The 17,510-nt window shown below is 37.1% G+C and overlaps 1 protein-coding gene across 5 annotated transcripts in view; it reads left to right on the top strand.

The window, feature by feature from the left end:
• Positions 1–16,897, top strand: part of sema5a (sema domain, seven thrombospondin repeats (type 1 and type 1-like), transmembrane domain (TM) and short cytoplasmic domain, (semaphorin) 5A) — a 327,060-nt gene extending 310,163 nt beyond the window's left edge. For 3 of the 5 annotated variants that reach the window (XM_057823814.1, XM_057823813.1, XM_057823816.1), the window contains 4 exons: positions 2,619–2,663; positions 5,061–5,272; positions 8,565–8,678; positions 16,005–16,897. In XM_057823814.1, the coding sequence (XP_057679797.1) occupies positions 2,619–2,663; positions 5,061–5,272; positions 8,565–8,678; positions 16,005–16,124 (491 nt within the window). In that variant the 3' untranslated portion in view covers positions 16,125–16,897. Of the gene's footprint in view, positions 1–2,618; positions 2,664–5,060; positions 5,273–8,346; positions 8,679–16,004 lie in introns of all 5 variants that reach the window. The other 2 variants (XR_009061597.1, XM_057823815.1) reach the window with 2 other exon arrangements.
• Positions 16,898–17,510: the final 613 nt, after the last annotated feature.

Below are 17,510 nucleotides of genomic sequence, written 5' to 3'. Positions count from 1 at the left end.
ATTCGCACATACAAGTATTGAGAATCCACCCTTAAGTGTCGGGCTACAGAGCATATGTCCAGAGCAATAATTTGAAGTATTTAATGGCAATGTTCATTACCGTATTGGCCCGAATATAAGACGCCCCTGATTATAAGACGACCCCCTCTTTTTCAAGACTCAAGTTTGAAAAAAGACTTTTTGAACACCAAATTAATTTTTATACAGAAAATAATTACAGTACATCCAAAACAAATGATTATAACAATATATTTGAGAGAAAAAGCATGTTATTTTGCTTCATTCAAATCTTAATAGTGGAACATTTAAATATGTACAGTGCAATCACATTCGTAAATGAATGGCTTCTGGTTTTTGAAATGTAAATAAACCAATCTATTGTGAGTACAGTGCAATCACATTCGTAAATGAATGGCTTCTGGTTTTTTAAATGTAAATAAACCAATCTATTGTGATAAAACAACAAAATTGCAATACTGCATTAACCATCAAAGTGAAGTCTAACTGTAACTGTAGTCTTGAAACAAATCTGAATATGGAAAAACAATGCAATGAAATAAAGCAAACTGGTTAAACTTCAGTTGCTGAGATCTGTCATGACAGAACATCGCTTCAATGATATCTGGCGCCATCTAACGTCGTGAATGGGTATAATGACTAGACCGCGAACATAAGACGACCCCCTCTTTTTCAGTCTTATTTCAATGCAAAAAACACCGTCTTATATTCGGGCCAATACAGTATTTATCTGGCTCTGGGCTATTAAAAAGCTAGATTCCGCTCTGGTGAGAAGTGTTGTTTTTGGCTGCCCTTATCATTTTTCTCTTAGTCTTAAAGGGATCCTCTATTTTTAAGACAAGTAATTCTTAAAAGATAAATGTTAGTATGAGTTATAATAATTTGGTATTAAAACCCCTCTTAATGTTTTTGTTTTAATAAAGTTTGTAAAATTATTTTAAGTGATAGGTCGCCATTCTTGTTACGTCGCAGTGCGTGACGTCACTGGTCCCGTTGCGGAAATTCCAGCGTGTCACTCGTTAGCTTTCCCAACATGTCGTCAGTTTTACCCTTCCTATTTGAACCAGATCTGAAAAGTGAAGAGCAGGACAGCACTGTTGGTCGTTCACAAGACGAGTTTCAGGGAAAAATGCGTGCAGCAAATACCTGATAAGACAAAAGTTGGGCAAAACTTGCCCCACACATGCCCCGCTCAGACAGATTTAAAGGACAATACAGTCAAATGCCCACTTGTTAATTGTGTTTTATGGAGATTTGCCGCCCTCTGCTGGCGTTTGGGTCCAACTGATTTTATTGGTTAGTACCATGAGTGAGCATGGTGTAATTATTGACATCAACAATGGCGAGCTACTTATTTATTTTTTGATTGAAAATTTTAAGAAAACGAAAACATTAAGAGGGGTTTTAATATAAAATTTCTATAACTTGTACTAACATTTATCTTTTAAGAACTACAAGTCTTTCTATCCATGGATCGCTTTAACAGAATGTTAATAATGTTAATGCCATTTTGTTGATTTATTGTTATAATAAACAAATGCAGTCCTTATGTACCGCATGTTGAATGTATATATCCGTATTGCATCTTATCTTTCCATCCCAACAATAATTTACAGAAAAATATGGCATATTTTATAGATGGTTTGAATTGCGATTAATTAATTTTTAAGCTGTAATTAACTCGATTAAAAATTTTAATCGTTTGACAGCCCTAATAAAGACACAAATCTACCTCCATACAGTAAGCCCTACCCACTGTTCCAATCTGCTGAGTAGTATGTCATGATCAACCGTGTCGAATGCGGCCCTGAGATTCAATGATAAGAAAACAAATCTTACCAGGAGTTTCAAAACAAGCAAGATAGAGCACAGCCTACCTTAAAACACATCCTAAACTCCAGTAAGGAAAGTGAGAGATATGTTGATGGCGATATTCCAATTTGGTATTCGTTGAGGCGCGTAAAAACTCCTATAAAAGTAGAAGAAATGCCACCTTTATCAAAGTCAAATGCACATACGTTGTCCTCCCCCAGCCAATATTATTGATATTTGCTTAAGAGGCTGCATTATTATTGGCAGAAAACATTCTGAATTGATGTCTTCCACAGGAGAATCATTAAAACACTGAATTAGTCCTAAACTAGTTTAACAATTTTAATGCTTTCTGTAATGCATGGAAGTGTTAGCACTTCCATGACTGACAAGCGTAAACAATTAGCTGAATCAACTCTGTTTAAGCATTCCGTGTGAACGAGCAAGGCCATAATACTTAGCACAAATCTTACAGAATTACCCATTTTCGTTTATCATCAATCGCCTTTAATGGGAAGGCTTGTCAATTAGGCTTCATTACAAATGTCTTGTTCTTCATTTCCTCTAATGAGGACATCTACTTTTCATAAACCACTGCAGGTACCGCCACGGCCATGATTATAGCTGGCGGAGTTTCTTCGGTAATCTTTATCATATTGAAAGCAGCTTTCATCTTAGCGTTTGCCATCGGAGGTATAATTTGTCACGCGAGCAGGGGTGTGTTTGTGCTGGGTCCGGGTCTAATTCTCATACCTTTCTGCTATTTTTTTTTTCTCTCCTTTTATCAGAAGTCTCCATTGCACGCTCCAGCCAGGAGGAGAGACGGTGTGGAGGTAATATATGTATGTGTGTGTGTGAGAGACTGAAGCCAACACGTGCTGCATTAATTTGCAATTTTGCTTAAATGAATATCGGTCCCAGTTTAAGAGAATAATTGGAGCAAAATGCTGATCTGATAATATCTCGCCGTAGTCTGAATTACATAGCTTTTTACACACGTATGTCCTCCAGTTATGTTTTGCAGTAGTACTTAAAATTCAGGTGCAGAAATCTTGAGTAAAATGTACCATAGCTACACAGTTACAGTTTGAAGGGATCAATAAAATCCATTTTAACCATGTTTACTCCTGCAACAGCTGCAGGAATGGTGATGAAAGTGCTCAGAGTTCATAAGAAGCGCTCTTGTGTGTGTTGATACGCAACTGGCAGCCGGTAGTCAAGGAATGGGAGTTTACAGGAAAATTGTTGCTATCAGCTATGCCATATATATTTAAACATTCTCGTTTCTATTTCAGTTTTTCTCTAAATCCCTATTTTAAAGGATTTCAGCAAAGAACTTACCGTATTTTTCAGACTATAAGTCGCACCAGCCAAAAAAAATTAGCAATGAAGAAGAAAAAAATATATATATGTATATATATATATATATATATATATATATATATATATATATATATATATATATATATATATATATATATATATATATATACTAGGGCTGTCAATTGATTAAAATTTTTAATCGAGTTAATTACAGCTTAAAAATTAATTAATCGCAATTAATCGCAATTCAAACCATCTATAAAATATGCCATATTTTTCTGTAAATTATATATATATTCTGTAAAATAAATTGTTGGAATGGAAAGATAAGACACAAGATGGATATATACATTCAACATACGGTACATAAGGACTGTAGTGGGCATTTCACTGTACTGTCATTTAAATCTGTCTATGTTGTCCTCACTCCAAAGCGTCTACTTTTTCCAAAGCTAGACAGCTAGTGAACGACGCCTTAATAATCAGACTTCTTCCTTTTTCATCTGATTGATTAATAAAATGGCCTCAAACCTTTGTCCTCTTTAGACCGTCGTAAAACTACAAAAAAAAAAGTACACAAGTATTGCATTAGCAACAACGTTAGCTTAGCACGCTATACAGGGTCACTAAACATAAACAAAAAGTGTCTCATACAAAAAATATAACATTTCGCTTACTAACATAATATGTACATCCTTTACAACAACCATACTTACGGACAAATCTTGTCCAACGATCATATAAGCACAACATTACAACGTAGGCGTCAGCCCGAGACGTCGTGCAGCCATATTGAACTGGCAAGAAAACAATAAACCATGTCGCAAAGCGACCACAAACGTTCGCTGTTAGACAGCACAAAAAGCCTTGTTGTAAAACTTACCAAAAGGCAGAATACTGTCTGAGCGGGACATGTGCGTTAATTGCGTCAAATATTTTAACGTGATTAATTTAAAAAATTAATTACCGCACGTTAACGCGATAATTTTGATATAAATAGGTGACCAAATACTTATTTCCCACTCTAATTTGGAAATAAATTCTTTAAAAATCAAACAATGTGATTTTCTCAGTTTTCTCTGCCGAGGAGAGCAAGGAGGGACTAGACAGTGAAATGCTAGATTACGCTGTTTAGTCACCTAAATTGATCTAAAACTAAACTCCTTGTTCTTTGTTTTATTGGGGCTTTTCCTAAAACAGAAAGGTGCCGCCATAAAGGGAGGGGGAAAGCAAGCTGGAGACACCCATGTGATTTTGATCGGCTATGTGTAAGCATGTAGGCGGAACTAACTAAATACACGTGTGTAAGCAAAGGTACTTAGATAAAGTGGTCAGAATGACCCAGACACTTCAGTTATGCAACGCTGCGGCCATGGAAGATGTCCTCGAAAGTCTAGACGTAAGATGCTGAAGATGTCCCAGAAGGTCTAGTTACGCAATGTTGCGGCCATGAAGCAAGGCAGTTGTCACCCCGACCCTCTTTAACACTTTATAATACTTAAATATTGTACTACAACCTAGTATAGCAAGCAATAATCATTTACTGGTTATATCAATAAGAAAAAATATGGCAATATGTATTATGTATGTATTAGGTATATATGAGCACAAGCAACTATTCAATCAATCAAGCAAATATTCAATCAACCCTCGATAATTAACTCAACAACAATTACAGGCCTCTCTAATCTTTTCAAGTAGGAGAGCTTGCACAATTGGTGGTTGACTAAATACTTATCTGCCCCACTGTATCTGGATCGGTTTGAGATTGGTATCGGATTTTTGGAGTTGGACAATATCAGAATATCGTTTATCGGTTAAAAAGTCATTATCAGACAACTCTTTCCACCAAAATTATGTGATTTCCTGCTTCAGTTACCAACCCTCTCCACCCTTCTTCCATTCAGACTTCAACCTCTTTCACATGATTGCCGTGGGGCTCAGCAGCTCCATCCTGGGATGTCTGGTCACCCTACTGGTGTACTCGTACTGCCACCACTACCAGCAGCAGTCGCACGACGCCACCGTCATTCACCCTATCTCGGCCGCGCCGCTCAACACCAGCATCACCAACCACATCAACAAACTGGACAAATATGACACCGTGGAGGCCATTAAGGTCAGTTCTCAATATTTTTTTCGCAGTTGCTATGATGAAATACACTTTCAGCTGCATGACAGTCACACTACCTCCCGTGGAGTGCTGACACCCTCTAGCCTTGTAACAGATTGACAGGTGTTGCGTGCATTCCTTTTCATGTGCTACTCGACGTCTCACTGTGTCTCTTTGTTCTATGTTGGCGTCAAACTTCTGCTTTCTCATAATATATTCATGCGTCTTGAGGCCTTCAGGGGAACACTCGTACTGTCTTGGAGAGCTCCCCCTTATGACAGCTTATAAGTAATATGACTATGTAGTACCACTGTATCCTTCAACTGTTTTGCAAGACAGTGAATCCATCTAGCACATTGTTGTGGTAAGATTTGGCCTCAGCCTGTCATGCTTGCTCAAAGCAAGAAGTCTTTATTAATGCAGCCTATTTAACAGGAACCACGGATAGAAAGACTTGTAGTTCATAAAAGATAAATGTTAGCATGAGTTCAAATAATTTGGTATTAAAACCTCTCTTGATGTTTTCGTTTTGATACAATTTTTAAAATTTGTTTAACTTGTAGGCCGCCATTGTTGTTGACGTCGCAGGGCGGTGAGGTTACTTGGCTACGCTGCCTGGCTTCCAGAGTATGACTCTAGCGACATAAACCTGTCATCTGTTCAACCCTTACAATTTGAACAATTACAATTTTGGTCTTTTTATGAAAGTTTTATGATAGTTGGCTATGGCAAAACACCCTGATAGGGTGGTACCTCTACTCACAAAGTTATTTAGTTCTGGAAGTAGGCTCGTAACCTGAAAATTCCATAAGTAGAGATGCGTTTTACATGTAAATTTTACAATCGGGTTTTAAAAAATCATTCCATATACCTAAGATAACCGTTAATACCTGTAATGAAGTAGATAATATAACATAATGCAAAGGAAAATAGAAAAAATACAATATCTTCCCTTCCTTCTCTTTCAAGATAGTGCCTATCACCTATCTTACTCTTCATGACACAAAAATGCGAGGAGACCTGTGCTCTAATATGTTTGTAATGTAGTGAACCGGGTGTAAAACTCTTCGTGATACAAAAACGCAAGGAGACTTGTTTTCTTTTGGCAACATAGCATATACATATAACATATAACAACAACACCGTTGCGCCTGTGCACATCATCATACTGCGACACCCAAATTTAAACATAATCAACAAAAGGCCAGTAGGAGAGCATAATCACGTTACTGAAGCATTATGGGAACGATTATGATCAATAGGGCAGCAGGATTATGACCAATAGGGTAGCAGGAGCTCATGGCGCGACATTTAAAAAAATGAAAGCAGGAAGTAAATTACAGCTTAAAAATTAATCGTAATTAATCGCAATTCAAACCATCTCTAAAATATGCCATATTTTTCTGTAAATTATTGTTGGAATGGAAAGATAAGACACACGACATGTATCTTTTACAGTTCTGTGCTGTCTTTTCCCTCTTGTATCCTGAAATTTCTTTTCTAACAAGAGGCAATATTTTCCCCTTGAGGTGTTTGGTTACCTGAAAATTCTGTTCGTAGAGACATTCGTAAGTAGAGGTACCACTGTAAATTAGGGCTGCAGCTATCGATTATTTTCGTAGTCGATTAATCAATGAAATAGTTCGAACAATCGAGTAATCGGATAAGGAACATAAAAAATTAAAACACCTGAGCTGGGCATCAAACGGTATTTAAAAAAAAAAAAAATAGGGATCTATGTACAACAAAAGAACAATTGGCTAACTTACATAGCAAAAGTCGCCTAGCCTAAATGCTATTAAAACGCTAACATTTTTTTTTTCCGCAATGCTCTTAACAAATGGTTCAGACACATATTCCCACCAAAAAAATGGCTAAATATACCTATAAACGTAATTACAAATGCATAAAAAAAAAAAACATTAGCTCAAACAAAAACTTAGCTTATGTTGGTCTTGACATGGAACAGCTGGATTCAGCCATGTGAAATGAGGCAGACTAGAGGGCAGTGTATCCACATAAATCAGTAATACTAAATGCAAACGCTTTCAAAATAAACCATTACAACGCAGCTTTAATTAAACAAATACTCGAAGCAGCAAAATTCTAATCGAATCCTCGAGTTAATAGATTAATTGTTGCAGCACTACTGTAAATCACCCGAAAGCTAGATCGAGCTTGCTGCTTAACAACGGTCTCGAGGATGTATGATTGGTCGATAGCCGTTAAGGAGGCAGTTTGCAAAAGGTCAATGGGGGAGCCGGGCGGTCGTAGTTCATTTTGTTTAATTGAAAGTAGCTCTTAAACCTAATTTAAGCAAAAGAACGGTAAGATTCTGGTTCTAAAATTAAAAAGTAGACCTGTTTTATGAGCTCATTTCTGATGTATTTCATGTACTATATGAGCCAGCATTGTGCAAAAACTCATCATGCCCTTGAATTGGCTTGAATTTTGACCATACACAAGCTGTTGTCAAAGTTTGAAACATTGCTTTAATGAGATGTGTGTCCAAAACTTTTTCCCGTGTAGTGTAAATAATCACATATCCTCCCGTACTTTTTATCCTTCGTTTTAATCTCTTACCTTACTGCATTTCGGATTTGACATGATGGCCTAAAAAATCTGAGATTATTACATAATATGCATTTTATAAACTAAAAAAACGAATACCCGGGAGCTCTGTTAGGCAGAACACATCCTTTTGGCTCAGCACAAACCTCTCCCAAGTGTAATTTCATCAAGGCATGAAGGTGTCAGGAGCGTTCATCCGTCATGCAATTAGAGTCAGGAGCATAATTTGCTCTGTTCATTTGCAGACGGAGGCGGATATTAATACGGACAGCCCACATGATATTAGAAAAATATAGAAAAAAATTAACAGGGAATGAAGACTATTTTTCCTCGGGCGTTTCTAAATGGGTTCAATTATCAAATATACAAAGGCGGAATGAGTCTCCTTTTGAGTTTTTAAATGATGGATGTTAGTTCACAATGCATCGTTAAAGGACACGCTGAATATTTGGTCAAGTAAATAATAATGAAATAAGAGGTTTGGTGTTGTTTCCTTCCTCTGCTTGCAGCCAGACGTTTCGGTTCTCTTGCCCTTGGACGAGGCCGCCATGCACCAGCCTGTCTCTGCTAACATGGGGGTGTCTATGCGGGGACTGGAGATATTCTACTAACCACTGATCCACTACAACATCCAACCTTTTGATCCCTCTCGCCTGCCCATTCCCAACAAATTCTCTGACTAAAACTGAAACACTACTTCCTCTTCACCCCTTCCTGTGCGTGACAGGTTGCCGGCAGCTGTTTTTTTCCAGTTCATCCTCCCATATATTCAGACCCCTACCCACCTTCCATCCGAGCATCACAAAGGACTCACACTCCCTTCTGCTCCTCTTCACAGCTTGTAAGATTATATTTCTCTTTGCGATGGCCTCCATTTGCATGTTTTCTTCTATGTTTGTCTCTTTTTGTCCTCGCATGTGTTATGACATTTTTGGGAAAAAGACCTCTGGTCATCACTAATGCCAGTATGCTTAAAGCAATATTTTAACCATATAAAGTTAACAACTACGTATGTTGAAAAAATAAAATCCACGGAGCCACTAAAGGGACATCGACAGAAATAAAATAAATTCAAGCAATCTGGTGCACACCAGATAGTTTCTGGTGGGCACCACATTGTTTCTCGTGTGCATTACAAACTATCTGGTAAACATTAGCAGTATATAACATTTTAGCTAGCGGACTTTTGCTATGCGAGTTAGCTAATTGTTGCATAGTTGCAATTGGCTAACTTGCATAGCAAAAGTCCCCTAGCTTAAATGCAATATAATGCTAATGTTTACAACAATTGGCTAACGTGCAAAGTAAAAGTCAGCTAGCTTAGATGCATTAACATGCTAATGTTTACAACAATTGACTAGCTTGCCTAGCAAAAGACCGCTAGCTTAAATGCTATACAATGCTAATGTTTACCAGATAGTTTCTGCTTTAAATGCTACATAATGCTAATGTTTACCAGATAGTTTCTGGTGCCGCATTTAGGCTAGCGAACTTTTGCCATGCAAGTTAGCATCTAGCTTAAATGCTATGAAATGCTAATGTTTACAACAATTGGCTAACTTGCATGGCAAAAGTCGGCTAGCTTAAATGCTATGTAATGATAATGTTTACCTGCCTGGCACTGCCAGACTGTTCTCCCTGTATTTTTCAAACACTAAGAGAAAAGTCTGGGAACCAGCCCATTAACGGCCTCTCGGGCAGGTACAAAATCAATCGACAAATCAGATTCGTTTATTTGCGTGACGTCTTCTTAACGAGCAATGTCACTCTTGCGCGTCGGAAGTCGTCTCCACAACAACACAGATGGTGAACAGGAGAGCCGAGAATATGTTCCAATCCACTGTAAAATCAGTTTTAAATTACCAAAAACACATCGACACGAATCATTAACAACGGTCCGTCTCGCGCTAGCCATGTTGAATAAACTCCACTCTCCTCGTATGTTCACTTCCGCACGCAAGTCCCTCGTCCCACCCGTCGCATTGATTGGTCCACTCCGCTGTCTGTTTGCTGTGGCTTGCTCCGCCCTGGAAATTGTACCCGCTGAATGGTGGCCAGACTTAATAGCTGGAGCAGCGGTGAGTCTGCTGTACCAGGCAAAATGTTTACAACAATTGGCCAACTTGCAAAGCAAAAATCTGCTAGCTTAAATGCTATATTAAAACAATTAAACTTAAAACAAGTGGCTAACTTGCATAGCAAATATTCACTAGCTATATAATGTTAATGTTTAAAACTATTAGCTAGCTTTTATAGCAAATGTCCGCTAGCTTAAATGCTATATAATGCTAATTTTTACAACAATTGGCTAACTTGTATAGCAAAAGTCCGCTAGCTTAAATGCCATATAATGATAATATTTACACCAACTGGCTAACTTGCATAGCAAAAGTCCGCTGGCTTAAATGCTATATAATGCTAATGTTTACAACAATTGGCTAACTTGCATAGCAAATGTCCGCTAGCGTAAATGCTATATTATGCTAATGTTTACCAGATAGTTTCTGGTGCAGCATTTAAGCTAGCGGACTTTTGCTATGCAAGTTGGCCAATTGTTGCATTGGCCATAGCAAATTTCTGCTAGCTTAAATGCTATGTAATGCTAATGTTACAACAATTGGCCAATTTGCATAGCAAATGTCCGCTATCTTAAATGTTATATAATGCTAATGTTTACCAGATAGAATATGGTGTGCACCAGATTGCTTAAATCTTTTATTTTTGTCATTGACCCTTTAGAGGCTCCATAAAAATCAATTTGTAAATGTACAATATTTAGAGTGAATAGCAAGAGTCTACAGAATCCAGTTCGAATGCCAGTACGGTGTTACCTCTACTTACAAATGTCTCGACAAACAGTTACGACACGCCCCAATGGAAAATATTGCCTCTTGTTATGAAAGAAATTTCAGAAAATGAGAGGCAAAAATCCAGTATGGGCTGTTAACGTACCATACCTAAAACTGCTCTGCCATTGGTAATTCTATACCCTAAACTTAACTAGACACAGCGGTATTGCGATAGCGAGATTGTAACCTTTGCTATGTTTGGAAGTCATTTAATGTGAATCAACCATTAAAATTGCTCCCGTCCAATGACACTGTCGTTTTTGTTCTAATTTTTTTTTTTTTTTTTCGGGTCTAATTGTTTGGCATATTATCCTGATGAGTTAATGTTGCTAATCAATTTGAATTTATTATTTATTGATTTTACTAAATTTTCATTTTTAGTATCAAACGGTCAAACTATGTAACTTGACTGTATTTTTACAGTATGGATGTTTTTTTGTTTTGTTTTTTACACTTTATTGAAAGTTGATCTTTATTACTTTATTCTTTTAATATTAAAAGTACACAATGTTATGCAGAGGTGTACTTATAATAATAATAATTTTATATACAAATGATACTACAGTATATTTATAGTGGCTGCAGAGAGTTGGGGGGGGTGCGGAACGCTTACGTCTTCCTGTGGGGGGCATAACAGAAAATAAATGAGAAGCACTGGCGTAGTTTGTAGCTGCTGCCGGATACAGTCAGGTGTTATTGCATCAAGCTGTTGCGGGGTCCTTCCGGGGTCCTACCTTCAATCAGCGGCGGCCACAGTTGCCCGCACAGATGCCTGATCAAAATCCTTTTTTTATCGGCTCTTGTGTTAATCGAACGATTTTTTTTTTGCTAATCGGCCCATGGCTGATGTTGGAATAGTCTACATATCGTCCCGATATATCGGCATAGACCTCTTTCTTTTTTAAACACTTGAACAATTTGATTATGTTCAATCAGCAGTCACACAGTTCTTTTAGTAACACAATCATGTCATTTACACAGTACATTTTCCAGCACTTGCTTTAGAATGGTTGTTTCTTAGCAATCAAAAGCTCTTTCAGTCGGTGAGACATGCTTACAGGCATCTGAGCACAGCTGTAAAGGAGATGCCAAGGGGCCTCTTGTCGTAGTAATGTCTTTTGTTGGTTAACTGCTGGACAACAATATGTTGATTCCATTTCTTTGAGTACAAATTACATAATGGGAATGAAGCCAAATAAACTAGGTTGTTTTTTGGGGGGGTTGCTCAGTCCCCTCGATCCCTATCAATGTCGACAGTTTATATGCAGCATCATCAAGTGTTCAATTACACAGCCTCTCGGCACACATTGCACCACGTAGAGTGAACACATTCAAGTCGTCAAATTGCTGATGTTGTGCTTAGCTCCAAAGCTGAGTCCATGTTTACATACAGTAGGTCACAAAGAGGACAACCCAACGGCTCTTACTTTAATCATAAGAAAACGCCATTGAAACCAGCTGATGCTGGTTGTTAGATTTGACAAGAGACCAATGCAAATAGTCAAACTTGAGTTCTTTTCAACCCTGCTACCAATCCCTAGACATGGCTTTATTATTTATTTTTAATGGATGTTTCATTTCATACCTTTTAGTTTGCTTGAATTAATTTTGGGGGCTGCACTGAAAAGAAAAATGAGATAAGGAAGATGAGGCAGTATTATCAAGGGAATATACTTGTAGTGTTCATTCAAAAGGCATTGAATCTAGTTTTATAAGGGGAAGTCATTATATGACTAAAAGTCGAAATTTTACAAGATTAAAGTTGACTAGTAATGGCAAAGACAATTTTAGGCAGGAATAAAAACAATAAAAGTAATAATATTACGGCGAAGTCATATGAGGTTTTTAATATGACTCTAGGCAACTTTAGATAACAACAAGAGTCTAATGAGAAAGCCGTTTCATTTACCAGATAAAAAACAATACTAAAAGAGAGAAATGGCAATTTTTCAAGCTATGAAAGAAAACCACATCATTCTACAAGAATAAAGTACTAATATTAAGAAGAAGGTTGTAGTTTTTATGAGATTCAAAATGACGATACAACAACAAAGACAATTGTATAACTTTGTTGCACGAGTACTATTTTAAAGTGCTAAAGTAGAACTTAATATGTGGAAGTAGTGGTGCAGAAATACGTTGTCATATCTAAATTTAGTAGAAAACTTTTAATAATACGAGGAAAAAGTCAGCTAGAAAAAAACACCCAAGTCTTTTTTTCTTGATCTCAAACTGATGAACTGTACAAAATGAACTGTAGTAGAAATCAAATAACAAAGTAGAACACGGGTAAAATCATCATTATAACAATCCAAGTATGGCGGATCCACCAGGGTGGCATGGGGGGGTCAATTGCCACGCTAAAAGATAGGCTTGCCACTCCAATTGCCAACCCAGTCGGCACCTATGTAAACTTAAATTTTATATTTACTGCCATCCATTAAGAAGTGGCGTCAGTGACGATCCGTACAATAATAATATAAAAAGTATATAATACGGTTGTCCCGATCCAGTCATGTGATCGGAAATCGGGCCGATCGCGCTGTTTTTCAGAGGATCAGAATCGGGTGAAAAGGATTGGGTTTTTAATTTAAAAAGTATATTTGTTTTTCAACTTCATGCTCGTACAGCCTCCCACTCTCCCTCCTGCTGCTTTTCTTGGTCCGCATTGCACTGTAGTTTGCTTGTTAAAGTTAACGATGACTGACAGGTGTTGAAGCTTTGATCTTGCCAGAGAAGCTTGGTAACGCGACCTTGAAAGGGGCCGCATGTGTCGATCATCATTATGCTTGTTAAACACTAACGGTAGCGTGCTGTGGCAACTCATTTTGTGTGTGTGTGTAAGTGAGTGGCTGTTCTCAGCAGCATGAGCGAATTTTTGTGGACTCACTCAATAAAGCATTTAATAAAGACAAGCATTTTTTTCACGTTATTCTTGTTTAAAAGTCATTGACATTATGAAGGCAGCACTGTGGGACAGTAACACATTTAAAACTTTTTTTGGAGCAACTTTTTTTTTCGGTATCATATCGGGACTCGCTATCTGCAGTTTCACAAAATCTGGTGACTCAGACTCGGGTGCAAAAATATGTAATCCGGAAATCCCTAATATATATGGCGGAAAACACTCAGGTGACTTGAAGTTCCGCTCCGAGACCCCCAATTTGGCCAAATTTCAAAATTGTCCTATATGCATGTGTGATACATCATTGGAAAGCTTAAAATCTCAATTTTCTGGGGGAAGAAAATTTTTGAACAGGTTGGCATTTTTAAAAAATAAATAAATAAATAAATAAATATTTAAACAGTGAAACCCTAACTGGAGAGGAGAGCATGAGAGAGCAGAATTAAAGACGCCAGGATTTTTTTCGATCCAATACTGTGAATGGCCAAATCTGATCCAATACTGTGAATGGCCACAGCTGGATTTTGGGGGGATTTTATGGGTGAAATACGGTAATATAACAAGGGTCACGATGCAAACAGTTTTTTTCTTTCAATTTTTCTTTGTTTGGATTGATTATTTATCATCTAAAATATTGGGGAAATTGTGACAGTAACAAAAAAATTAAGCGATAGTTATGAGGTAGATATCCATGTGCGATTTAGACACCATATTTTTCATCATGATGAAATTTATTTAAAAGTTAGAAATATGTTGTTTGTTTGTTTTTTAAACTAAATATTAGACATCAATTAATGATTCTTAGCAGACATTTCGAATAATACGTATAATTAGTTCTTTTTATGGCTGGGTTGAAACAAAAGTGGTTGCGCGACGTCTGTAAACGGGGGTTTCCAGGGTAAAACAGACAAAAATAGTCTGGCGGCTAAATGCACCATGAATCTGCTATGGCAGCATATAGACATATTGTTCTATCAAACACAACAGTTCTTTTGGCTTAAAATACAGCAGTTTATTTTAAAGAGGGGTGCAAGAGCACAAACTGCTTATTCAGTCTTATAGATGGTATAAGTCACAGTGTAGTATACTAGTATATATAATATAAATATATATATATATATATATACAGTATATATGAAGCTAGGTTTCTCTATATCAGTTCGTGAATGTGCCTTCTTTAATTCGCTAACTTAAGATTTCTTACCAAACTGATTCAATTTGTTATGGATGTCCCAATCTATTATTATTGCATCCGACTCTGAGTCCGAATCACCTGATTTTGAGAGTCTGCCGATACCGAGTCCCGATCTGATATCCAGACAAAAGTTTTGTTTATTTTTTTGACAAAAGTTCTAAACCTGTTACTGTCCCACCGTGCCGCCTTCATAATGTGAATTATTTTTAAACAAGAATAACCTAAAGTAAATAACATAAAATGCTTTTCTTTATTAAATACTTCATTGAGTGAGTCCACTCACGCTGCAGAGAACAGCCTCTCACTTACACAATGAATTGCCACAGCACACTTATGCAACTTTAACAATGATTGACAGATTTGTGCCTTTGATCGAAAAGCTACCAAGCTTCTCTGGCAAGATCTAAGCAACAAACCTGTCGATCATCGTCAACTTTAAGTACCAAACGCAAGCTGAAGAGTTTGGCCGCACTGCTTAGCATGGGGGAGAGTGAGAGGCTGTGGCGCTGTACGAGCATGAAGCAGAAAAACATATATATTTTTTATTTAAAAACCCGATCCTTTTCATCCGATTACTGAAAATTTGGATCACGTGATCGCATCAGGACATCCCTAATATGTGTGTACACATCTGCTATATGTTGACACTAGAGGTGTAACAATCCATTTGGATTAATACGTTGATTTTTTTAAGCACAATTAAACATAATTCGATCAAAATGCAAACTGATTCTATTTTTCGTATGCCGTTTAGTTTAACAAAAAAACAAGTTTTATTAGCAAATATGTCGTACACATAAAAATTGATTTATATTTTTCATTGCTTCAGGTAAATTGGAACTGATTCATTTTGAATTTAACCAGTCGAAAGCCTTTGAATGGAATCGTCGCAGAATATCGTATCATTGTCCAAAGAATTGACGATGTATTGTACCGTCATTATTTTTCTCGATCCGCCCTGACTCCCATGAAATAGAAGTTTGACTTACAATAAATGTTACAATTCCTATAAAGTTTTCATATTTTCTAAATGTTATACTACTAGAATCAAGTTCTAATGTTATAAGAAGTTATTCTACATTAAAAATGTGTATCTGTATAATAGATTTGTCTTTTCAGTACAGCCCTTTGTAAAAATCATCCTATCTCTTGAGCTGAATACTTATTTCAAGGCAAATGAGAGCAAATCGACTGATTCCGTTTTATTTCCTCACGCAGGCCTTCAACAAAAACAATCTGATTCTGGAAGAACGACAAAAATACTTCAACCCACAACTCACCGGGAAGACCTACACCAACGCATACTTCACCGACCTCAACACCTACGATGACTATTAAACGGGAAGATGCCAAATTCCTGCCCTCCCAACCTGACTGGATGGTTTTTGTGTCGTGTATTGAAATTTGTGAAACTATCGGGCTGCTCCCGTCCACCTTGAGACTCTGGCAGCGAAAACACAAAAGCGTCGTCACGCCAACCGAGGGAGCGGCCCCCTCTCAGGTGCCTTGCGGTACGCGACGAAACGGACGACTACTTTAACTGTCCTGTGACTCCATACAAACTCCAAATCTGCTTTGCATGACACATCGGACGTTTTTCAGTTTGCATGACATCATTCCATTTATTGTTTCTTTTCAAGACGATTCGTAAAAAGTCACGTTGTAGATATTTGAAGAGTACAATTTTGTTTCGTAATGTTTTTTTTTCTTTTAAGTTCATTTCACGTGTTTAAAAAAAAAAAAAAAGAATTGTTTTCTTTGTGTATTCTGAAAAGTAAATGGCAGTATTGACATCAATCAACCTGCGTTAATCCAGTAACGGTACTTTTTGTATTTTTTGTAAAAAAGGAAAAGAAAAAAAACGAAAAATGTTAACGGTGTTTTGCTTTTTTTTTTTTTTGGTCTTTGTATTTGTGCGAGCAGAATGTTAACTGTACAGATGCAGTATATTTGCTAACTGGAGAGCTACACACGTATACTGCGAGATGAAGTTCAGTCATCGAGAAAAGACTTTCAAATTCATAACTCGTTTTGTTTTTTTGGGGTTGTTCAGTTGCAACTAACTCTTTCTACTTGTCTGCTTGTGTTCCTGTGCATAATTAAAAGCTGCTTCGTACACAAATATTTCTTGGAGTATTGATTGTTTGCATATTCAGGTCAACAACCTCATTTGGTACACACATAGCCTAATATAGTGTTTGGAAATAATGATTATCTCAAGCCAATTTGCTCACAACTTCCCTAATATTTTCAGGAGGCCCTGATTACATGGGGCTTTGCGAGGCAAAGGTCCAGATAGTAAAATTCCTTTTTTTTTTTTTTTCCCAGTTAGGGTTCAGCAAAACCCTAACTGCACGCGAGAGCATAATTAAAGACGCCATGATTTTAACGAGATCGCGTACTTACCTTGTTTCGATCCAAAAACTCCATGTAGCATGTATCAATGAGTGTCAAGACACAGCTGTGAATGGCCACAGCCGGATTTTGGGGGGATTTTATGGGTGAAACATGGTATTATAACAAGGGTTGCGATGCAGATATCGCAGACATCAAGGAGTGGTCGAGATTTTCATTTTCATATATTTACCCTTTAAAACGTTTTTTTCCAATTTTTCTTTGTTTGGATCAATTATGTATCATCTAACATATCGGGGAAAATGCGACAGTAACAAAAAAAATACAATTAAGCTATAGTTATGAGGTAGATACAGTATCTGTGACTTA

Source organism: Corythoichthys intestinalis, chromosome 20 (assembly GCF_030265065.1).
Source record: "Corythoichthys intestinalis isolate RoL2023-P3 chromosome 20, ASM3026506v1, whole genome shotgun sequence".
Lineage (NCBI taxonomy): Eukaryota > Metazoa > Chordata > Actinopteri > Syngnathiformes > Syngnathidae > Corythoichthys > Corythoichthys intestinalis.
Note: the sequence above shows the minus strand (reverse complement) of the source record. Positions and strands in the feature narration are given on the sequence as shown.